The sequence below is a fragment of the Stegostoma tigrinum genome, chromosome 1, assembly GCF_030684315.1.
Source record: "Stegostoma tigrinum isolate sSteTig4 chromosome 1, sSteTig4.hap1, whole genome shotgun sequence".
Taxonomy (NCBI): domain Eukaryota; kingdom Metazoa; phylum Chordata; class Chondrichthyes; order Orectolobiformes; family Stegostomatidae; genus Stegostoma; species Stegostoma tigrinum.
In genome coordinates this window covers 61,752,835-61,778,626 of record NC_081354.1, presented here as the reverse complement: position 1 = coordinate 61,778,626, position 25,792 = coordinate 61,752,835, and the positions used below count along the sequence as shown (strand labels likewise).

At 41.3% G+C, this 25,792-nt stretch overlaps 1 protein-coding gene across 2 annotated transcripts in view; it reads left to right on the top strand.

Annotated features, from left to right (window-relative positions):
* The window catches only part of elovl6 (ELOVL fatty acid elongase 6), an 89,692-nt gene that overhangs the window by 40,427 nt on the left and 23,473 nt on the right, over positions 1-25,792 (top strand). Inside the window, exon 2 of one of the 2 annotated variants that reach the window (XM_048542238.2) lies at positions 4,214-4,345. The exons of the other annotated variant lie outside the window; for it this stretch is intronic. Within the exon in view, the coding sequence (XP_048398195.1) occupies positions 4,214-4,345 (132 nt within the window). The remainder of the gene's footprint in view (positions 1-4,213; positions 4,346-25,792) is intronic. 2 annotated transcript variants of the gene reach the window in all.

Below are 25,792 nucleotides of genomic sequence, written 5' to 3'. Positions count from 1 at the left end.
AACACTACCCAGGGTCATACAATTAAAAGTAGAAGTCTTGCCTTTGTTTTACCAAAATGCAATACTTCTCATTTATCCAAGTTAAACTCCATCTGCAACTCTTCAGTCCTTTAATCCAATTCATCAAGATCTCTGTAATCTTAGATAACCTTCTTCACTGTCCATTATATCAGCAATCTTGGTGTCATCTGCACACTTATTAACCATGCTTCCTATGTTCTTATCTAAAACATTTATGTAAATGACAAAAGTGGATCCAACACTGATCTCTGTTGAATGCTTGCCTGTTTGGTGTTGCCCTTGTGTTGTTGGATTTGTACTCATCCAGGCAGCTGGCGAGTGCACCATTATACTTCTGATTTGTGCCTTTGTGGCCAGAGTCAGGAGGTGAGTTCCTGAGCTCAGAATTTCAATTCCTACTTATTCCCATAGCTACAGCATATTTGGCAAAGGGCCAGTTAACTTCATGGTTAATAATGATCCCAGTATATTGTTGATGATAAAAATGTTTTTGAATGTCAAGATGTGATGGTTGGATTCTGTCTTGTTGGAGATGGCTATTATCTGGCATTTGTAGGACACAAATGTTACTTATCTCTTATTGGCCAAGCCTGGAAGTTGATCAAGTATTGTCGCGTTTGGGCAGAAACTGCTTCAGTATCTCAGCGGATCTGAATAAAATTGAAAATTGCAATATCAGCAAACATCCCAACATCTAACTTTTGTTGAGGGAAGAATGAAGCAACTGAAGGTTGTTGGGCGTTGGATCTGAGGCTGACCTGGAATGCACTCCAGGGTTGAGGTGACTAGCTTTTAACAACCATTACAGTCTTTCTTCTGGTGTGACTCGAACCAGTGAAGAGCTTTCCCCCCAATCCCACTGACTTTAATTTTGCTTGGGATGTTTAATGTCAAAGGCAGTCACCCTCCCAGCAAAATACTACATTAATAATTATAGTATATTAAAATGGTATATGTTTCCTTCCCTCATTATTACATAAAGCATATACAGTGTAATTGTGAAGAGGATGCAGAAATGGACACCGTGTTTATGTGTACAAATTGTTGTGGTAGGACAAATTGCAAAAGCAGTTTGAAAAAAAATCCATGATCCTGGCCTTTCTGAAGTCGAAGTATAGATAGAAGGAAGTTTTGATTACCATTTATGAAACAGTGTTTCAGTTTCAACTGAAGTACTGTTTACAATTCTGAGGAATGTAAAGGCATTAAACAAGGTGAAGGGATTATGAGAATGCTCTCAGGGTTGAGGGACTTAAATGGGTAGATTGAAGAAGTTGGGGCTTGTTCTCCTTGAAGGAAAGATTAAGAAGAGATTTGATATACTTGTTCAAAATAGCACTGTGATGGAGAGAAACTTTGGAGGGATTTGAAAACCAAGAAACACAGATTTAAGATAATTAACAAAAGAAGGAATGACTCTGTTTGGATCTGGATTGTAATGACAGAGGATGGTGAAGATAGATTGAGTCTGGTTTTCAAAATAAGAATCTGAAGGTAAAATAAGTTTAACTTCCCAGTTGGGTTACAAAGTTAAAATGGATTTTTCATTCTATAGTTAACTTATTCAGTGAATATAAACTTTTCATCTTGTGACAGAAGTGCATTATTATCAAATGCAATTTAACTTACACTTTATATGAATTATGTGGAGAAAACATAAGGCGAGATGAAGCGTCTAGGCCCGAAACGTCAGCTTTTGTGCTCCTGAGATGCTGCTTGGCCTGATGTGTTCATCCAGCTTCACACTTTGTTATCGTGAGAGTTTGTTTAATGGCTTTATATTAATGAAAGCTGCAAGTACTTTGTGTTCTATTGAAGTCGTAAATATTTCAAAACTCCTCTTCTTAATCGTATCTTATCGCAAACTCTGTTACCTGTAGCATAACTTCCACTAGGAGTAGAATCTTTCTAGTCCCTAAATAATGTGAGTATTGGTGACACGTTTGGGAAAATAGGGTCAGATTGGCAATAATCGGATTCTTGATGTCAGGGGCAAACTGTGATTTTTTTTTTTGTTTTGTTTTCCAATTAACTTCTGAATAGTAAAGTGAGACTCTTGCTAATGAGTGGCAAGAAGTCTGCATGCATTAGCATTCTATTATTAGTAAGTCTCACTTCCTATGCAGTTTTTGATCCACTTACCTGACAGAAACTAGATGGCAACAAATCCCAATGCAAATATCCAAGCAGTTACCTTGCTCCTTGGTTCTCCATTCTGGAAAACAGTCACCAACATCCCAGGACACGCTCCATAGACACAAACTGCCCATAGCCCCGTCCGTAAATTTTGGCACTAGGTTTCAAAAAGCCTCGTTGCGTCCTCCTTTCAAACTAGTTCTGCACTTCAGTGAAACATTTTAGAGCACACCAGCACCTTACATTGGAATGTTGTCGCCAGAATAAGCACCCAACTCCTGAATTAGCTTTGGGTGCATTTCCGGGCTTCTTGCTTGATCTCTTAATGCTCACGCACTTATTTTCCACCTTCGTGCTCACAGCATCTCCAAATTGCTTTGTGTTTTGTGTTTTGACTCCTCACCCGATGTTTTAAAGGCTCCACAGTAAGCTTCTGTGTTGACTAATCTTTCAGTGCAGAGACAAAGCTAGGCTTGTCATGGTTGTCAACAGTCATCAATAAAGGGAGTGGACAGTTTGATGTATGTCACTACGTTACAGCAGTCTCAGACCTGCACCATCTGACAGTAGCATATGCAGCAAATACACTGAATGAATTAAATGGCCATGTCTCAAAGGCAAAGCAAAGTAGTACTCAGTCTCTTTACTTTATTCACAGGATGAGGGCATTGCTCACTTGGCCAGCATTTATTGGTCATCCCTAAGTTAATAGTCAACCACATTTTTTGGGTCTGAAGTCACTATGTAGGCCAGACCAGGCAAAGATGGAAGTTTCCTTCCCTAAAGAGCATTAATAAAACAGATGGGGTTTTTCCAACTATCAATCCATGGTCATCATTAGACTATTAATTCCAGATATTTATTGAATTCAAATTCCACCATCTGCTGTGGCAGGATTCAAACAAAGGTACCCAGAATATTACCTGGATTAATAGTCTCTGGATTTAATAGTCTAGCAATAATTCTACTAGGGCATTGCCTCCTCTATCAAATCAAGGGAGATAGGACCCGGTTCTGTACGTCAAGGGCAGCCCCAGCTCTTTGCCCGGAGGCTTTGGGGATAGTCATTTTCAGCGGTTCTGAATCTCAGAAGTCCAGGAGGTACACAGATGAATTAGGGGTCAGGTCATTCATCAGTCAGCATTGACCACGTCAGTCCGGAGCATGGGATGCAGTCAGTTCTGGATCTGTCCACTAAAAGTCAGGGAGAGGTTATCAACGGCCACTGCTTTGGGAGGAAGTCTTGGAATTCAGTTGTGTGGCTTGGAGGCAGCGTATTGGGATTGTGAAATTAATAATTTCAATATACGAGGTGGGTGATGGAGCATGGGATGGAAAGAGGTACCGTAGAAAGGTGAATCATCAGCGGTCATCCTGCCTCCAATGAGGTGAAGGAAGGATGGAAAAGAAGCCAACACCTTACTGTGTCAGGCATGATGACTTTATATCCCTGGGGCTCAGGATGAAGTCTAAAGGTAAATAGTCGAATAAACAAGTTGGGCAATGTGGGGAAGATTTAAAGCCACTGGTGTTGACTGGGAAGCCTACTAAGAAGGGACTATGGAATTTCAGGTCACCTAAGCTAAGAAGCTGACTGTGATTCACTGACGAAGAGTGACCACCTTTTCCTTCTGTCCAATTAGCAAGAGCAGTATAGAGATGAAGATAGCTGTCATCTCATCCTGAGTTGGCAGGGTAAGTGTTTCATCCTGTGAGGGAGGGACCTTACCAAATATCATTAGATTATTAGCCTAAGAATCCATGTATGCTTTAGTTGTTGATGTTTCATCATATCAATTATATTGTTCATAAATGGGGAAAAATAATTACACCAGTGACAGCAGTTTTTACTTTGGATAGCAAAGATTGCGATGTGTCCTCAATACAGTGCAACTTGGTGATTCCTTTTTTTTGCACTAAATTGAGTAATGAGGTGTGTACAGTTTCATTTAAGTCAGGGATCTTTGAGAGTATGTTGGTATTTACAGGCAAAGGATGCTTAAGCTCAGCTGTTTCTCATGAGTGCACTAACAGCTATTTGTTGTACTATTTTTAGGAAAAAGTCTTTCTTGTATTCAGCTCTGTATGCAGCATTTATATTTGGTGGTCGCCACTTGATGAAACAGCGAGCAAAGTTTGAGTTGAGGAAACCCTTGGTGGTGTGGTCACTGAGTCTTGCCCTCTTCAGGTAAGTATCACTTCCTTTCCTCCTGTTTAATGATCTTCAGAGGCATTTCCTCTCGATTTATGGTCTTGCATGAATGAGAATTGTAATCACTTCTAAATTAATTAACCAGTGATCATAAAGCAATAACAATTCTGGCCTTGATAGTGTTCTCTTTATATCCAATGAAATTGACATTTTGTTACAAAGATAGTAGGAACTGCCAATGCTGGAGAATCTGAGATAACAAGGTGTAGAGCTGGATGAACACAGGCCAAGCAGCATCAGAGCAGGAAGGCTGACGTTTCGGGTCTGGACCCTTTTTCAGTTTTTCTGAAGAAGGATCCAGACCCAAAACGTCAGCTTTCCTGCTCCTCTGATGCTGCTTGGCCTGCTGTGTTCGTTCAGCTTTACACCTTGTTCTCTGACATTTTGTTACCCGTTTTTACTTTCTTCATATTGTTTACTTTTGTTGTTTGTCAACTGTTGAAAACACTTCTATTGTTTTTGCCACTTTTTTTTATTGTGATGTTTAATGCAATACATTAAGTTATAGTGCTGTGTAAAAGTAACAGCATTACTTGCCTTATTTATGAAGAGACTTCGGTTTCTTCTCACAATATCAATTAATTGAATGGACATATCCCTATTGTCCTTTTTTAAGTGATCACACCTAGTTCTTATGAAAAGAAAACTAGATGGCAATGAGTCAATTTTTTTTCTCATAAATTTCAATGCATTTGAATCAATGGTGCTGCTCTCTGCTTTGTATATTAAACATTCTTGTTCAGGACATCTCCTTTGTGAGCCTAAATAAGGCCAAAAAGGTGGCAGACGCTGGAAATCTGAAAAAAAATCAAGTGCTGGAAAAATGCAGCAGGAGGGGCAGATATCCGTGGAGAGAGATTGGTAAAGTTATTGGAGTTTTGGATGTGATTAGGACTTCTTATTTCTCAAGTTATGTAGAGCTTAGAATTTAAGCATTTAGAATGATCTTTGTCCCAAAACAAAAGTCTCAAATTGTATAGCTTCCTTGGTCAGAGAATTAATTTGAAGTCAGAAGTAGGCCATCAATAAGGTCGTGGCTTATCTGTTTGAGTTTCAAATTCCACATCCCATCTGACCTAATAAACCCTGATTTCCCCTTGTCTAACAAGAATTTATGTATGTATGTCCTAAAAATATTCAATGATTGCACTTCCGCTGCCTTCTGGGGCAGAGGGTTCCAAAGTTGCTCAATCAACAGTAAAAAAAAAAGCTTCTTTATCCTAAAAGTCAACTCCTAAGTTTAAAATCGTGGCCCCATGGACTGACCTACAAAGGGAAATATTCTGGTCCTTCCATCTGTATTCACCTTGTCAAAACCGATGTACTTCAATCAAATCACCCCTAGACTCTTCTAAACTCCAGTGGAAACAGAAAGAATCTGTCCAACCTTTCCTCATGACAGTCAACTCTTTCTAAATATCTGATAACCCTCCTCTGAAGTCCTTCCAATGCATTTATGCCATTTAAGTATGAAAATAACACAGCATTCCAAGATAACAAAGTGTGGAGCTGGATGAACACAGCAGGCCAAGCAGCAGCTTAGGAGCACAAAAACTGATGTTTCAGGCCTAGACACTTCAAAAAGATGCATTTTCACCTATTCCCTGTTAAAATTGAAGGATAACATTGCATTGACATTCTTGATTCTTGCTGTACTTGCAAACTAGTTTTTTGTGACTCATGCAGTATTATACCTACGTCATTCTGCTCCTCAGAATTCTGCAAGCCGCCTTCATCAGTAAGTCTGCTTTTTTTCATCCTGCTTCATATTTTCCCACATGATATGCCGTACGTGAGATTTTCTATCCCCATTCTTACATCCTGTCTGTCAGACTGCAAACCTTCTTATATACGCTTCACAACATACTTCCCTACCTCTGCAAATTTAGCTACCATGCATTCACTCCCTCATGTAAATCAGAGATATAAATTATGAAAAGCTGAGGCCCAAGCACAGACGTTTGATGACTTGTCACATCTTGCCAATCACCAAAAGACACTCTTATGTGAACTGTTACTTGCCAGTCAAAGAGTCTTCAGTTCACGCTAATATGTTAACCAGTACACCATGAGCACCACCTTTTTTTGTAATAACCATTTACATGGCATTTTGCTAAATGTTTCCTGGAAATCCGAATACAGACTTCTCTTTACCCGCCGACAGGCTTCTGTTTATCCACAGCACTTATTGCTCCTCCAAGGCACCCCAATCAATCATGATTTCCCCTTCTCCAGGCCAACCTACTTCCCAGTTACCTTAAGATTTTTAAGTGACCACCTCCAACGTCCTTTTGATTTTAACACAATGCCCATAATAGATGTTAAGCAAACTGGCGTGTAGTTTTCAATATTCTGCCTCCCACCCTTGAACAGAGGAGGTATTATCTACTTTCCAGTCTGATGTAACCTTTTCCGAATCTAGTGACAATCCTAAAAAAAAAAGTTTCAGTTGTTTGAGCTGATTGAAAATGTTGCTTTTGCTTTGCAACTTTAGATAAAAGATGAGGGACAAAAAACAGTGTGATCTTTTCTTTATTTATTTTAATGGGCGAGAAGCAGTCTTTCTATTCTGATCTGCATTCATATAACACAATCCTTCTATTTAGGGAATACAAAAACAGAAGCACTTATTGAAGAGTGCCATTTGTTCTCAAAATGATGATATCATACTACAAATCATACTTTGACATTGGTATATCAATTTATTTTATTTTCTCATAGTCACTTAGAAAGCACATCCAAATGCCATTTAAATTTTACTGGTAACAAACGCCAGGCAAATAGTTGAAGTTCCAGTTAAAACAAAGGGGAGAACAGTTTTAAAAGTATGACTTTAGATGCTAGAACTATTCCCTCTTGTTTCTGAACCAAAAAATGAGAGATGTCTATGTCCCACTTTTGACCAGGAGGGTCCCTGCCCTGTGTTGTCACGCTGGCATAGAATGGCAGCCCTGAAATTGACCTCTGTGACAATAGTCTCAAAAGAGTAGGGAGAGAGGAAGGAATTGACCAGGGCTCCGACCACGCATAATAGATAAGCTGCAGAGCTGGGCTGAGAGGTGGCAAATGGAGTTTAATGTGGACAAGTGTGAGGTGGTGCACTTTGGTAGCAGTAACCGGAAGGCAAAGTACAGGGTTAATGGTAAGATTCTTGGTGGTGTAGATGAGCAGAGAGATCTCGCTGTCCATAACACAGATCCTTGAAAGTTGCCACCCAGGTTGACAGGGCTGTTAAGAAGGCATACAGTGTGTTAGCTTTTATTAGTGGAGGGATCGAGTTCCGAAACCAAGAGGTTATGCCGCAGCTGTACAAAACCCTGGTGTGGCCGCACTTGGAGTATTGCGTACGGTTCTGGTCACCGCATTATAGGAAGCATGTGGAAGCTTTGGAAAGGGTGCAGAGGAGATTTACTAGGATGTTGCCTGGTATGGAGGGAAGGTCTTACGAGGAAAGGCTGAGGGACTTGAGGCTGTTTTCGTTAGAGAGAAGAAGGTTGAGAGGTGACTTAATTGAAACATATAAAATAATCAGAGGGTTAGATAGGGTGGATAGGGAGAGCCTTACGAGGGGGCATAGCTTTAAATTGAGGGGTGATAGATATAGGACAGATGTCAGAGGTAGTTACTTTACTCGGAGTAGTAAGGGAATGGAATGCTTTGCCTGCAATGGTAGTAGATTCGCCAACTTTAAGTACATTTAAGTCATCATTGGACAAGCATATGGACGTACATGGAATAGTGTAGGTTAGATGGGCTTCAGATCGGTATGAGAGGTCGGCATAACATTGAGGGCCGAAGGGCCTGTACTGTGCTGTAATGTTCTATGCTCTATAATGAGCAGGCACACGAGGCTGTCCTCCAAACAGGGTGCTGGGATTACATGTGATGTCTCCCTTGTTAACCAGCTGATTTGTTTGGTATTGGAAGGCTGAACACGCCACCTCAACAGTGCGGATCAATGTCCACTGAAGCTCTCGAGGTGAATGATGTTGAAAAAGAGGGGAGGTGATGGCCTAGTGCTAATATTGCTGGTCTATTAATTTAAATAAAGGATACCCTTACAATCTAAAATCTACATTTCTCAACTCGACAGTCCATTTATGGTCAAGAATTCTACTGAGGAGTGGCAGATGGAGTTTAATTTGAAAAAATGTCAGCTATCGCATTTTGGTAATACAAATAAGGACAGGGCTTAGATGATTAATGGTAAGGACAAAGAGAACTGCAAATGCTGCAAATCGGGAACAAAAACACAAGTTGCTGGAAAAGCTTAGCAGATCTGTCAGCATCTGTGAAGAAAAAAATCCCAAGTTAATGTTCCAGGTCCAGTGACCCTTCCTCAGAACTCAGTTCTAACGAAGGGTCACTGGACCCGAAAAGTTAACTCTGATTTTTTCTGCATCGATGCTGCCAGACCTGCTGAGTTTTTCCAGCAACTTCTGCAATTAATTAAGGCCCTGGGTAGTCTTATAGAATGCAGAGACCTAGGGTTCAGGTGTATAATTCTTTGAAGTTTGCATTGCCTTATAGATAGGGTGGTTAAGAGGCATTTAGCATGTTTGCCATCAGCGCTCAGTCCTTTATGCATCGGAGTTGGGTCATCATGTTGAGGTTGTACAGGACATTGGTGAAGCCACTTTTGGAGTATTGTGTACAGTTTTGTTTACCTTACGATATATTGGATATTATTAAATTGGGAAAGGGTCCAAAAAAGATTTACTAGGAAGTTGCTGGGAATGGAGTGTTTGAGATATAAAAATAGACTGGAAAGGCTGGGATTTTTTTCACTGGAGCGTAGGAGGTTGAGGTGTGCCTTTATTGAGGCTTATAAAATCTTCAGGGGCATAGTTAAGGTAAATGGTAAGGTTCTTTTCCCTCGGGTGGGAGAGTTTAAAACCAAGGGGCATATTTTTAAGTTGAGTGGAGATAGATTTAAAAAACGACATGAGGTACAACTTTATAAAGAGCACACTTCAAGTGTGGAATGATCTGCCAGAGACAGTGATGAATGCAGGTACAGCTGCAGTGATTAAGAGACGTTTGGATGAGTACATTAATAGGAAAGGTTGGGAGGAATATAGCCAAGTGCAGGCAGGTAGTCAATGTGGACTGGTTGGACTGAAGGGTCTGTTTCCATGTTGTATGAATGAATCTGATTGTAAAGCCATGTATGATCAGGATGACAAGGAAGTTTATTGGCACAAGTCAGTTAGTTAAGTGTAGGAAGGCAGATCAAAAGAGAGTTTTAGTACAGTTGGAAAGCAAGTGTACTTACAGATCTATTATTCTGCCCTGACTCTTCCTATTGTGTTGCTTAAACTGTAACTACATCTTAGTGCATGTATTCTTTCAAATCACTCAGACATTTTTTTCTATTTTTCTGTTGCCTTCGATAATTCTGTATGAAGAAAATTTGTGATTTTAATGCTTCCAATAAACTTTGCAGCATTTTATTTATAAAAGTGGCTTATGCTACTTCAGCAAACCATAGGAATTACTATCTTGTTGATTGGTTCTAAAAAATAAATACAAAAGGCTGTTTTGAAATGCCATGCTATAGTTGGTGGCCAATGTTACCATAGTCTCCTTACTCTTAGATTGCGTGAATTCCGAGGTCCTTGCCATTGAAGTATCAATTATTCTGTTAATTTATTTAGCATGTTCAAGTTTTCATATTTCCTTTATTCGGTTTTCCAAGATTTAAGACAGCTTCGTCAATAGATTGGTAACTTGCAGCGTTAGAGATTGCTTTCAAATAACTCTGAAGATGCATTTCCTATTACTAGAATATGAAAGAAAATCTAGCAAATTGTAGTTAGAAAATTTAATGGCATGAATTACAAATTATTGGCCAATTTATGTTACTAAACTTGCAAATCTGAATCATCTCATCAATTTCCTGGTGAATTTCAAAAAAATTGCTGGATGGCTTCCATGATTGTCAATTAAGCTTACTGCTGATAAGTTAGGACTGACATTTAAGTTATTGCAATGCTACTCAACCTTTCTAACTCGGAGGGGGACCGAGTGTCGTTTTTGTATATTGTAAATTTGTTTGTAGAGGTCATATTCTCACTTTTAATATAATCTGTTTCACTTCTTATTTCTATTCTTATACTAGTTTGATGCAAATTCACCAAATTTCTTTCGTTGTTCAGTTTCTTTTTTGATTCGTTTAGTTCCATTGATTAAAGAGATAGATCGTTGGTCCCATTGCTCACCATGGTCCCAGATGCTGCATTCACCTCATTGTGCCATTAATTATTGTCACTTCAAACAATTTACAGTGTACATGTCTTTTGAGTTGAAGTGTGAACAGTAAATTTCAACACTAGGAGCGCTCTGTGAGACAACCTGCTTCAGCAGCTTCTGACACAACATATCCCCAAATGATCTCAGCAAATTTTTGATAAACTGCGTTTGTAAGAAAAGCATTACAAGAGAAATATGAGCTCTGCTACAGCATTCTCATGGTAACGTGTAACTAATTCTGTTTCCTTCTTTACTACAAAAAGAGCAAAGACACTAAAGACCCTTGACCCTAAGAACCTATGCACAACTTGGAATTTTATATCTAGAGTAGAATCTTCCAGCTAGGCTTTGATTTTGATGCCCCATTCAACACTGCAATAAACCACCTGCAAGGAAATCATCTAAAGCACATCTATATATTGGATTAAGAATGAGTGCACAAACATTTGTTTAATTTCAGGAAATAATTATAGCTTTTATATTTAAATCTTATATTCAGAATCACTGACTTTCAATCTGTTTACACAGCATGTCCTTCACCTAAATAATTTTCTGTTCACAGAACAGACTGCTAGGGAGTACTTACATCATGTTTCCTGTATTATTCAGTGGAACATGAAAGAACAGAGTAAGTTGAGAAGTCCAAGCACCACGCCATTCATTATTGAGCAAGAAGGACCATTTTGCAGTGCAAGGGTGCAGCAAAACTGAAAACACCAATAACGGTTGCACCAAATTGGACCATTGTTGACAATAACTGGTGACAAATTCTGTGTGTGTAAAGAACAGCAATTGTCTAAAGCCTCAAGTCAATTTGCCTCCTTTGGCCTGCCATTTGCCTGCAACTTACTCCGGTCTTCCTTCATAGTGTGCATCTTTTGCACTTCTGATAATATGTGGTGTATGTGAGGTGAGCATAATACAATCTCTTCTTGAGCAGTGTTTGGCTGTGATATGAGGTCATGCAGATTTGTTTAATTCATTTATGAATACTTTCAAAGTGAGAGGAGGAAAGTTCTTTACACAGGGTGGTGGGTGCCTGGAACGCGTTGCCAGCGGAGGTGGTAGATGCAGACACGTTAGCATCTTTTTTAAGATATATTTGGACAGGTACATGGATGGGCGGGGAGCAAATGGACACAGACTGTTAGAAAATAGATGACCGGTTAGACAGAGGATCTTGATCGGCGCAGGCTTGGAGGGCCGAAGGGCCTGTTCCTGTGCCTCCAGATTTCTTCGTTCCTTGTTCTTGTGGTTGTGTCTGTATCAAGTCAGCATTGTCATTGTCATCCTTCAATGTGACTAATATATGATAAGAGAAAACTCTTTCTATATGCATTTTTGGACCATAAACAGTATTAAGAATTTGGGCATGATTTTTCAACTGGAGGTTTCTTGCCTGCCACTTTACAATCATGGTAGCCCCACAGAAATTTAACTTTGAGGATCATTAATTGGTTGGCAGTTTGTCTTCCACCCCTCATTCAGATAATAGCCTGGCCTCAAAAGATGGAGGGGTTTGCCTCACAGCATGGAGAGGCAGCCCTGGTCAGCTGGAGGTCTTGATGGAGAAACCAGAGGAGGGACAGAGCAATCCAGGGGCAAGACCCTATAAGGATTCCTGATGTAGAACGGGAGGCCTTCTGCTTTTACATTTTAGGTGTGAGCAAGCTGCCAACCTGGGCATCTGCCCTGCCCCTGACCAACTCCTGATAGCATCATTATCAAGTCTGGGAAGGAAGTGGCCCTTAATTGGCTGCTTGGAAACCTGAATTGTCTGATCCCTAAAATTGTTGACAGGTTGAGACTTGGTGGGAAACCCACTTTGTAATTTTTCAGGCTGTCCACCTGCCTTTCAGTAATCCTTTAATGAGGTACAGTACTGTAAATGTGTGCCGCTTATAGGCTTGAGCTTTCTTTCAGTTTCCTAACATGAAAGGCTTTGTGAACTGTCACCTGGGAATCTCCAGCCTTTCCCAACAAACTTAAGGTTTTAGAGTAGATCAAAAATGATGTGATGACAGTGATGCAAAGACTGGAAAGAACTGCCCTTCCGCAAATCAAACCTAAATTATTGATACGCTACGTAGACGACACCTTTGTAATCATTAAACGGACCAAATTTAAAGAGACACACAAACTCATAAACAACACCTTCACCGGAATAAAATTCAGCAGAGAAGAGGAGAAGAACAAACAACTCCCATTCCTGGACGTCATGGTAGAGCACAAGACAAATGGGAAACTGCAAACGAAAGTACACCGTAAAGCCACAGACACAGACCAGGCATTAAACTTCAATAGTAACCATCCCTGCGCACACAAACAAAGCTGCGTGCAAATGCTGTTTAAACTGGCAACAACACACTGCAGCAACATGGAACTATACCACGATGAGGAGGAATACCTCTTCCAAGTCTTCAAGAATAATGGATATCTAAAGAACTGGGTCAGGAGATGCCTACTGGAACAGTATCGGAAAGATTCTATATGCCCCAACACACTCATCACACTACCATACGTCAGGAACATGTCAGAACTCACCATGACCGCTGGGCATCAGAGTGGCACACAAACCCACGTCAACCTATGACAAGTGCTCACCCAAACCAAAGACCCACTTCCCACCATGGACAAGACCAGTGTCATCTACACGTTCCCTTGCAGAGACTGCAAGAAACACTACATTGGACAAACAGGAAGGAAATTAACAACAAGAGTACATGAACACCAACTGGCTACAAAAAGACATGACCAATACTCACGCACCTCAATCCACATGGACAAGGAGAACCACAACTTCAACTGGGACAACACCAAGGTCCTGGGACAGGCTAGGCAGAAACAAGCATGAGAATTCTTGGAAGCGTGGGCACTCCATGAAGCAGGCTACTAATAAACACATCGAACCCGAGCCCGTATACATTCCACTATGGAGGAAACCCGGAAGTGAGGCAATTCATGGCAATGGACCCCAGAGTTTAAAAACCAGGTGGGAAAACACACCGATGCTTCATCAGAGGCTGCACTGAGGATGGTACCCAGCACAGTAACGAAACATCTGCAGAACAACAAACCAGCTCGGCGAGGCAACCAACCTCAATTTTCCAACCAATCTTTTTCCATTTGAGCTATTTGGAGTTTGAATTTTAAAGAATGATAAGAAAAGTCCACTTTTATGTGATTTGACTAATTAAAGGCCTGACTTGATTATGGAGATCTCTTTTTTTATAATGTATGACCCAATTTGTTATATTTCTGAGAAAACTATATATGTCATGCTAATGAAGTCACAAGAAATGATTTATGCTGTACACTCCCGCTTGTCTTGTGACAGCCTGGTTCCTTGTTTAGATTCAGCACCATCTGAGCAAAGAAGAAAAGCGCTTCTACATTTCGTCAACACAATGAACTACTAGCTGTGAGAAAGTGCTATTCTGTTGGAATAAAGAAATGACATTATTGTATGATGCTGCGTTAAAGCAAATTGCTTTTGTATTTTCTTAAGTATTCAATTGATATTTATTTAATCCTGACATCTGGGTGTTGTGGTTTGTGATCAGAGGCTTCCTTCCTCTTAAATCTGTGCAACTTTAGCATTCCGTTGAAATAGGGACCAGAGAATCGGGACTATAGCAGAGTCTGAAATATGTGTTAATGCCTTGCTTAGAAAGCACTGCTTCTTTGAAGATATTTACTTACATTTTGACATTGCTCAAAATGTTGGCTTTCTCTGTAAGCATTCTTGCGGCTTTTGGACATTTTAAAGCATCTTCAACAGTGGAGGTTATCTTTGGATCACTCTAAAAACTGGTATAGTATCTAGGACCTTGGGGGAAACAACCGACAAAAAAAAACTGAATCTTCTCAGCAGAAGCTAAGCTAATGCTCCTTATTGTTCACTGTTAGCTGTTAGAATTCTCCCAGTGCAAACACATTCCCATTATTGCCCCAGGAAATCATTCTTTCATATAGGTTTGAAATGAAAAAAATCATGGATCAGTAAGCCTGACCAGTTAATTATTAAACCCTACATGTAAACAGACCAAAACCCAATGCTACTTATTAAAATACAATTTTCTGAAATAAATGAGATTGAAATAAAATAATTCACACCACTTGAGTACATCAGACAGAACTTAATTGCTTCCAATAGATGTGAGCTGGGTGAGGTCATCATTCAATGACTGTAAATTTGTTATTGTTTAAAAGGCAGGCAATTTCTGTTCATTTCTGGAAGCAAATGCAGTTATTATTTTTGTTTTCTCTTCATCATTCCCATGATTCAATAAAAGTTAATGTTTTCAACTGTTTGAAGGCTTTCCAACGTGTGATCATCTACATTGATCATTGACAAGGTATTGTGCTACACTGGGGCAAAAACAAATTGTTGAAAAAGCTCAGCATATCTGGCAGCACGTGAGGAGAAATCAGAGTTAACGTTTTGGATCTGGTGACCCTTGGACCCAAAAGCATTAACTATGATTTCTCTTCACAGATGCTGCCAGACCTCATGAGCTTTTTGAGTTTTGTTTTTTTTTTGCTTCTGATTTGCAGCATCTTCAGTTCTTCTGGTTTTTATGCTACACTGGAGGTTTGAAAAAGCATAGCACTCTTTCATACAGGGTTCCAAGATGGAGTGCTTAAGTGTCGGCAGTCTGTAGTTTCATTCTTGCAATTTCTGTTATTATGACAGTCGATCAGATAGGTGATGTAAAAGCACAATACTTTTTACGAATCTGAGTTTCTTTTTCCAATGAAATGTTACTCATGCCAGCTCTATGCCCTCAGAAACCTTTTTTGTTTCCCTCCCACTATGTGTGCTGTGAAGTCCTGTTCACACTGGCTGGTAGTGTTTGACTTGGTGTATAGCTGGGCTTTAGATATGGCACTGGTGGCGCAAATCCTGGATGATTCCAGCAACTGAGAGTACCTTCACTGGTGAGTGTGTGCAGGATTGAGCCATGGAGGAGGCATGGTGAGTACATTATAGCAGCAGAGGATTGCATGAGCTAACTTGCTGGACTTCAGAGGGCAACTCTAACTGAAATGACCTGAAATTGACACTTAGCTGATTTTTTGGTAACATTCAACCCCAATAGCTTCCTGTCGTCAAGGTCTTGAATTGTGGAACGTAAATAAAAGTAAAAAGAATTTGTGTGTGCATAATGCCATTTATGATCTTGATACTTCCCAAACAAGGAAATCATGCATTGATCATGTCAGTTCCCTTTAGGATATTTTATATTTCATAGAATCTGTGCAGTGTGGAAACAGGCCCTTCACCCCAACAAGTCCACACCAAACCTCTTGAAGAGCATTCCGTCTACCCTTTCCTTGTAACCCTGCATTTCCCATGGCTAATATACCTAATCTACACATCTCTGCACACTGTGGACAACTTAGCATGGCCAGTCCACCTAGCCCACACGTTTGGAATGTGGGAGGAAACCAGACCACCTTGCAGAAACCCGTGCAGACGTGGGGAGAATGTGCAAAGTCCACGCAGGCAGTTACCCGAGGTAGGAATCGAACCCAGATCCCTGGCGCTGTGAGGTAGCCGTGCTGATGACTGAGCCACTGTACCAGATTATGCCCAAGATTTCTAAAATAAAGGGAATATCAACCCAGTCAACTCAATATCACCCCAATGACAATTCTACAATTCCAAGAATCAGTCTAAAGAATGTTTGCCATCCTTCATCAGTTATGTCCTCGTCAAATGTGTATATAACCATAAATGGTCCCCCAAGAATCCCCATAATTGTAGTAATTTTTTTTTAATTCCTATATTCCAAGCCCTTTCTCAAAGGCTAACATGTAATGTCCTTCCTTAATTTCTTGCCATATCAATGTTTTAACATCTGGTCACTTATGTAAAAGGACACAATCCTTTTGAACAGTAACATTTAATAATATCGCATCAGTTAATATCATTCTAATTTTCCTCCAAAAGTGCATAGCATCATTATATTGTAGCTGCCATCTTGTCGCACACTCTCTTAACCTGTCTACATCCCTTTGTAGCTTCATGGCACCACCTTCATGGTGGCTGACCCAAGTTATGTCAATCTGAGATACCAAGCAGAGCTTTGGTTTAATTTCATCAAAACGATGGCGGCTGTGACAGTATGCTCCTTAATTATTGCACAGGAGTGTCATTTTAGATTATATGCTCCAGTCTCTGAAGTGGGAATGGTCTTTCTAACATGGACAAGACTGATACTGACATTGAACCAAGGTTGATTTCTTGATGTAGACTTAAATACAAGAGAACAAGCAAAGATAAAATTAGATTATTTTTATGAAAGTATTGTGGTTTTCTGGAATCTACTACTACTAAATAGAGTTAGTAATTGAAGTAGAACCTATATTATTACTTTCAAAAAGTTGGATGGTTGGTTAAATATATATTATGCAAATATTGCAAGTATAAACAATTAGATGATAAGAACCACAAAATTGTTTCAGCATAGGTGGCTATTTGGCTCATTGTGTCTTCAGTCTGATCTCCTTTCCTATTTCTCAGTCCCAACTTCTCCAATCTGTCTCCATAAATGAACTCTCTTATGCCCGGAACCAGTCTTGTAAATCTTATTTGTACACACTCCAGTGCCTTCACATCCTTTTTAAAGTGACATACGTGTGGTTTCTTGGCTTATTCTTGCAACATATTTTTAATAAGGGTGTTACCTTTGCAATTCTCCTGGTGTTTGGCAATGCCCGCTGTCGAAGGGAGATTGAAAAATTAATACTGGTGTGCCTTTGCAATTTCCATTCTCACTTCCCTTTGTTGCCTTGGATACATACTTGTCATGCCTGGTACCTTGTTAACTTAAGTATGAGCAACCCACCCGATACCACCACCTTATTAATTTTAAACATTTCTAGTAATTGAATTTCAAGGGAGACTAATCTTTATAGTACCATGACTGGACTGGTCATCCAGAGGCCAAGGCTAATTGTTACAATTCTGCAGGGTAAATGCTAAAAAGGGTGTTTCCCCTCATGGGGAGAATCTAGGACCAGAGGGCATTGTCTCAAAATAAAGGGGTGCCAATTTAAGATCCAGAGGAATTTCTTCTCTTGGGGTTGTAAGCCTTTGGAATTCCTTGCCACAGGGTCCTTGTGTATATTCTGGCTGAGATAGATTCTCGTCAGTCAGGGAATCATGCGTTATGGGGAAAGGGCAGCAAAGTGGGTGTGAGGAATGGTGGATCAGCTATGATACTCATCAATGATGGAACAGGTTTGAGGAGCCAAATGGCCGCCTCCTGTCCCTATTTCTGTTGGTATACTGGAAATCAAGCCCTGTTATTCCTGGAGTTGTCACAAAATCTAAAGATTTTTTGAAAACCAAGGGAGTCACAGCTTACAAAAGCTTTTACAAGGAAGACACACTTTTTCTCCCCGGCTTCATAGTGAGTTTGCCTTGCAGACCACAGAAGAGACTAATCCCATGCTGGAGGATGATTCAACATTTCTATCTCACTAAACTTATTCCAACTCCAAACTGCTCAATTATGGAGAACCAATTACATAACTGTTGACAAGTCTCAATCTTTGATAATTGGTTCCTTATCCATAGACCAATCAACATTTTGTTGCTGACCAAAGCTGGTTGTGTACACTTTGGCTCCAATCATCTGTAATTCAAACTCTAATTACTAATTAATTGAACAAGCAGTTATCTACACCATGCTTCCCATGAATCTTGAGTCACTTGTTTTCAAAACTGCAGCCACTCTTTCAAACACTTCATTTTTTTCAAAAAGTCATTTTTTTTTTTCTCATTTCAGTCCCTGGTTTTTCAAACCACAAAAATAAACAGACACTGGTCCTTCCCTAGTGCTGTGGGGTCTTGGGTTTTATCCCACCACAGTGTTGGTGGAATTTAAGTCCAATGAATAAAAAATGGAATTGAAAGCCAGTACAAGTAATCATGATCATGAAATTATCGTGGGCATAAATGCCTATCTGGTTCATCAGTACCCTTTTATGGAGAAGGAAGCTGCTATCCTTATCTGTTTTGATCTACATGTGACTCCAAACCCACAGCAATATCATAGACTCTCCTAACAAACTACTAGGTTCACAGTGATTAGAAAATGAGCAACAAATGCTGACACTGCCAGTGATGCCCATATCTCTTCCAAATATCAATAAAATTTCCCTTTGTTCCCAATAGAAGTAGTAGTTCTAGATTCAGTATAGTAGTAGGGAGATTATGTTGCAGCTGTCCAGGATATTGGTTTGGCCAGATTTGGAATACTGCATTCACCTCTGGTCTGCCTGCCACAGGAAGGATGTTGAGAAACTTGAAAGGGCTCAGAAATGATTTTAAAGAAATATTGCCTGGGTTGGAGGTTTAAGCTATAGGGAGAGGCGGAATAGGCTATGGCTATTTCCCTGGAGTTTATAAAATCGAGGAGCATGGATAGGATGAATAAGCAAGGCACTTTCCCCAGGGTAGGGGAGTCCAAAACTGAGGCATAGAATCAAGGAGAGAGGGGAAAGATTTGAAAAGTATCTGAAGGGAAGCTTTTGCACGCAGAAGGTGATGTGTGTAGAGAATTAACTGCCAGAGAAAGTGGTGGAGACTAGTGCACTTCAACATTTAAAATGAGACTGAGTAATCCAAGATGGAGGATAGGAAATTATTGTGGCTGTAAGAGCTGCTTCTTTGTTTTTTGAGGTATTTTTCAGTGTTGGCGCTGATTTCCTTGCATTTCAGGAACAGTTGATATTGTTCTACAAACTGTTATTTGTTTTGAAACCTGGGGAAACAAAAAAATCAAGTGTGAAGCTGGATGAACACAGCAGGCCAAGCACCATCGCAGGAGCACAAAAGCTGACGTTTCGGGCCTAGACCCTCCTTCAGAGAGGGGGATGGGGAGAGGGTTCTGGAATAAATAGGGAGAGAGGGGGAGGCGGACCGAAGATGGAGAGCAAAGAAGATAGGTGGAGAGGAGAATATAGGTGGGGAATTAGGGAGGGGATAGTTCAGTCCAGGGAAGATGGACAGGTGAAGGAGGTGGGATGAGGTTAATAGGTAGGAAATGGAGGTGCGGCTTGAGGTGGAAGGAAGGGATGGGTGAGAGGAAGAACAGGTTAGGGAGGCAGAGACAGGTTGGGTTGGTTTTGTGATGCAGTGGGGGGGAGGGACGAACTGGGCTGGTTTTGGGATGCAGTGGGGGAAGGGGAGATTTTGAAGCTTGCGAAGTCCACATTGATACCATTGGGCTGCAGAGTTCCCAAGCGGAATATGAGTTGCTGTTCCTGCAAACTTCAGGTGGCATCATTGTGGCACTGCAGGAGGCCCATGATGGACATGTCGTCTGAGAAATTGGAGGGGGAGTTAAAATGGTTTGCGACTGGGAGGTGCAGTTGTTTATTGCGAACCGAGCGGAGGTGTTCTGCAAAGCAGTCACAAGCCTCCTCTTGTTTTCCCCAATGTAGAGGAAGCCACACCGTGTACAGTGGATACGGTATATCACATTGGCAGATGTGCAGGTGAACATCTGCTTGATATGGAAAGTCACCTTGGGGCCTGGGATGGGGGTGAGGTAGGAGGTGTGGGGGCAAGTGTAGCACTTCCTGTGGTTGCGGGGAAGGTGCCGGGTGTGGTGGGGTTGGAGGGGAGTGTGGAGCGAACAAGGGAGTTACGGAGAGCTGCCTTCCGGCGAGTTCATCCAGCTTCACTCTTTGTTATCTTGGATTCTCCAGCATCTGCAGTTCCCATTATCACAAATCAAAACAGTGGCACTTCGAAAAGGTGGAAGAGAGACAAAAGCAGTGACCACATGGGAAGTGCTTCAAGCAGACAAAACTTGCACTGCTGTCAGACCCAGCAGTTAATCTGCACAGCTGCTGTCTTTGCTATCTTATTTCAAATGGGAGTCCATTCTAAGAAAAATAAATGAACAACAAAATTTGCCTTGGAGAAACCTGTATGTGGGAGCTCACCGCAAGGGAGCCGCTAAGCGGCTTCTTAAAGTAGCCTTGCTGTTTTTCTTTTGTAAATTTACAACAGTGAGTAGAGTGTTTTTATTTAACAATGTGGTGTTATTGAGATCTGTCTCTTGTTTAAACTTAAATAGAAAAACATAGGTACAAAGCTAGCTTGGAGCAATGTTTTCAGAATAGTAACACTCTGCTATTGTCTGGCTCTGTAGATTACCAAGGTGCAAAGGTGGCCTTTAGTAGAGTAATGTGCTATTCCTGTAAGATGTGGGAGATGTGCGGCACGGTGGCACAGTTAGTACGGCTGCCTCACGGCACCAGGGACCTGGGTTCGATTCTATCCTCAGGCGACTTGTCTGTGTAGAGTTTACACATTCTCCCCATGTCTGCATGGGTTTCCTCTAGGTGTTGTGATTTCCTCCCACAGTCGAAAGATATGCACGCTAGGTGGATTGGACGTGCTAAATTGTCTGTAGCATTCAGGGATGTGTAGATGAGGTGCATTTGTAGGGGGATGAGTCTGGGTGGGATGCTCTGAAAGTCGGTGTGAACTTGTTGGGCCAGAGGGCCTGTTTCCACAGTGTAGGGAATCTATGAATGGAGTGAGTTTCCATGTTACTAATGAGGTTCACCTGTCAGAGGTACAGAAAGATGATTCTGCAGCTGAAGGTGAGACATCAGAATGGTGTTTTGCCCTCCTGGATCCAGAATCAGAGGGTGCAGAATATTTTCAAAGGGGAGAGGAGCCAGCAGAAGGTCATCTTCACATTGGAGTCAATGACATAGGAACAGAAAAGGATGAGATTCTGAGGAGAGAATATAGGAAATTAGGCAGGAATTTAAAAAGGACACCCTCAGGGTAGTAATATCCAGATTACTCCCAGTGCCTCAAGCTATTGAAGGTAGGAAGTGAAGGATAAAGCAGATGAATGTGTGGCTGAGGAGATGATGCAGGGGAGAAGGAGTCTCAGTTTTGGACTATTGGAACGTCTTCAGGGGTAGAGGTGACTTGTATAAGAAGGACACATGGCACCTGAATTGGAAGGGGACTAATATACTGGTGGGGAGACTTGCTAGAGCTGCGAGGGAGGATGTAAACTAGCAAGTTGTGGGGGGAGGGGAGACTCATTCAGAGACACAGTGAGGAAAGAGATCAGTCTGAGACTGGTGTACTGTTGGGCAAAGGAGTAAGTCAAGGAACAAAAGAGACAACAAGGTAGGACTGATAAATTAAACTACATTTATTTCAATGCAAGAAACCTAACAGAAAAGGCAGATGAGCTCAGGGCGTGGTTGGAAAGATGGGACTAGGATATGTTAGCAATTATAGAGATCATGAAATCCCTACAGTGTGGAAGTAGCCACTTCGGCTCAACAGGTCCATACTGACCCTCAGCCCCACCCAGACCCGACCCCCTATAACCCACCTAATCTACACATCCCTGAATACTATGGGCAATTTAGCATAGCCAATCCACCTAGCCTGCACATCTTTGGACCTTGGGAGGAAACCCACTCAGACATAGGGAGAATGTGCAAACGCCACACAGACGGTTGCCCAAGGGTGGAATTGGACCCAGGTCCCTGGCTCTGTGAGGCAGCAACGCTAACCACTGTGCCATCATGCTGACCCAGTGTGGCTCAAGGATGGACAGGACTTGCACCTTTTTTAATGTTCCAGGGTGTATATATTTAAGGAAGGATAGAAAGGGGGGCAAGAAAGGAGAAGTGGCATTTTTGATTAAGGATAACATTATGGTTGTATATAGGGGGATATTCCAGAGAAGTTGTATGGGTGGAACTGAGAAATAAGAAAGGCATGATCACCTTATTGGATTTGTGTGATAGACTCCCCGGTAGTCACCAGGAAATTGAGAAACAAATTTGAGAGGAGATGTCAGTTATCTATAAGTATAATCGGGTGGTTATGGTCGGGATTTTAACTTTCCAAATGTAGACTGGGACTGCCATAGTGTTGAGGGTTTGGATCGAGAGGAATTTGTTATGTGTGCACAAGATAATTTTCTGATTAAGTACGTGGATGTACTTACTGCAGAAGGTGCACAACTTGACCAATTTTTGGGGAAATAAGGCAGGGCAGGTGACTGAGGTGTCAGTGGGGAAGCACTTTGGGGCCAGTGACCATAATCCTATTGGTTTCAAAATAGTGCTGGAAAAGGATAGATCTAATCTAAAAGTTAAAGTTCAAATTGGAGGAAGGCCTATTTTGACAATATAGGCAAGAACTGTCAAAAGTTGATTGGTAGTGGATGTTGGCAGTTCGCAGGTAAAGGAATGGCTGGAAAATGGGAAGCCTTCAGAAATGAGATAGAGTCCACAGACAGTGTGTTCCTGTTAGGATGAAGGGCAAGGCTGGTAGTTGTAGGGAATGCTGGATGACTAGAGAATTTGAGATTTTGGTCAAGAATAAGAACGAAGCATATGCCAAGTAGAGACAGCAGAAATCAAGTGATTCCTTAGACTATAAAGGCAATAGGAGTATACTTAAGAGGGAAATCAGGAAGACAGAAAAGGGACATGATATAACTTTGACAAATAGGGTTGAGGAGAACCCAAAGGGATCCTGCAAATACATAAAGGACAAAGTGGTAACTGGGGATAGAATAGGGCCGATAAAAGATTGGCAAGGCCCCCTATGTAGGGAACCACAGGAAATGGAGGAGATACTAAACAAGTATTTTGCATTACTGTTTACTGTGTAAGAGGATATGGAAGATAGAGAATGTGGTGAAATAGCGATCTCTTTGAAAAATTGCAGACAAGGAGCTGGACGTCTTGCAACACAGAAAGGTGGATACATGTCTGGGACCTGCTCACTTATAGAATTGCACCCTAGGACTCTGGGAAGCTAGGGAGGTGATTACTGAGCACCTTGCTGAGTTTAATGGATTATTGATAGCTACAGGGGAGGTGCCTGGAGACAAGCTAACATGGTGCCTCTGTTTTAGAAAGGTGGTGAGGAAAAGTGAGGGAGCTGTAGGCCAGCGAGCCTGACATTGCTGGTGGGCAGGTTGTTGGAGGGAATACTGAGGGACAGGATTCACATGTATTTGGAAAGGCAAGGACTGATTAGGGATAATCAATATGGCTTTGTGCGTGGGAAATTGCGTCTCACAAACGTAATGAAGAGGATTGATGACAGCAGAGTGATGGATGTGATCTATATGAATATGCTTTCGACAAGATTCCTCATGATAGACTGGTTAGCAAGGTTAGATCTCATGGAACAGAGGATGAGCTAGCTACTTTGATACAGAACTGGCTCAAATAAAGAAGCGAGAGGGTGGTGGTGCCGGGTTGCTTTTCAGACTGGAGGCCTGTGACCAGCAGTGTGTTACAAGGATTGGTGCTGAGTCCACTATTGTTATTTGTAGAAATGATTTGGGTGTGAATAAAGGAGATATGGTTAGTAAGTTCACAGATGACACTAAAGTTGGAGGTGTAGTGGACAGTGAAGAAGGTTACCTCAGAATATGTGATCTTAATCACATGACCCAATGGGCTGAAGAGTGACAGATGGACTTTTATATAAATTTGTGCAGCATTTTACAAAGGCATTTCAGGGCAGGGCTTATACACTTAATGGTAAGGCCCTAGGGAGCGTTGCTGAACAAAGAGACCTTGGAGTGCAGATTTATAGTTCCTTGAAAGTGCAGTCGCAGGTAAATAGAAACTGAAAGAACTGCAGATGTTGTAAATCAGGAATAAAAACAAAGTTGCTGGAAAGGCTCAGCAGATCTGGCAACATTTGTGTAGAAAAGTGAGCTAACGGTTTGGGTCCAGTGACCCTTCCTCAGAAGAAATAGGATAGTGAAAAAGGTGTTCGGAATGCTTGCCTTTATAGGCCAGTACATTGAGTACAGGAGTTGGGAGGTCATGTGTATAGCCACAACGACATTGGTTAGGTCACTATTGAATTACTGTTGCAGTTCTGCTCTCCCTGTTATAGGAAGGATTAGATTAGATTCCCTACAGTGTGGAAACAGGCCCTGCGGAACAACAAGTCTACACCGCCCCTTGAAGCATCCCACTCAGACCCATCCCCCTATAACCCACACACCCCTGAACACTATGGGCAATTTAGCATGGCCAATCCACCTAGTCTGCACATCTTTGGACTGTGGGAGGAAACCCACGCAGACGTGGGGAGAATGTGCAAACTCTGCACAGACGGTCACCCAAGGCTGGAATCGAACCTGGGTCCCTGGTGCTGTGAGGCTGCAGTGGTAACAACTGAGCCACCGTGCCGCCCCAATGCTGTGAAACTTGAAAGGGTTCAGAAATGATTTACCAGGATGTTGTCAGGAGGGTTTGAACTATAGGGAGAGACTGAATAGACTGGGACTATCTTCCCTGGAGCATCAGAGGCTGAAGGGTGACCTTTTATGGAGGTTTATTAAAATAATGAGGGGTGTGGATAGGGTATATAGACAAGGTCTTTTCCTCAGGCTGGGGGAGTCCAAAACTAGAGGGCATAGGTTTAAGGTGAGAGGGTAAAGATTTAAAAAGGACCTAAGGGACAACACTTTCACTCAGCGTGGCACATGCACAGAATGAGCTGCCAGAGGAAGTGGTGGAGGCTGGTACAATTAACAACATTTAAAAGAGTGAAATGGGCCAAATGCTGGCAAATGAGACTAGATTAATTTAGGATGTGTGGCATGCACGGACAAGTTGGACTGAAGGGTCTGTTTCTGCAAAGTACATCTCTATGAATCTATTAGAACTAGTGGTTCTAGTAGTTCTAGACTAGAACTACTACTTCCATGAAAGATAAACTCTAACATAAACTGGGATAAATGCCTTGCTTTGGTTGTTGTAATTGTTTGATAGTACAGAAATTAAGCTTTGCCAAACGGAGCGAAAACGTTGAATTTTTTTTTTGTCTGCACTCATTAGAACTAGAATGCAAGAAATGCACTTGAGAAAAGGACACCGTTTGATGCAACATGAGAAGAAGATACTGATTGTTTGGGCCATCATTGTCTTGGAGGTTCTGATACTTAAATGTTAATCTTAATTCTCAGGCCAGACAGAGGAATTATGATTGGTCAAGGTGATGTCATGGGAATGCAGCAGCGATTGTCTGTGTCTTGGCTCTTTTTCTTGTCCAGTGCAAAGCTACTGTGTATGTACAAATTCCTTTTTGTCTTCATGAAACAGAGTATATTGATCTGAACCCTACTG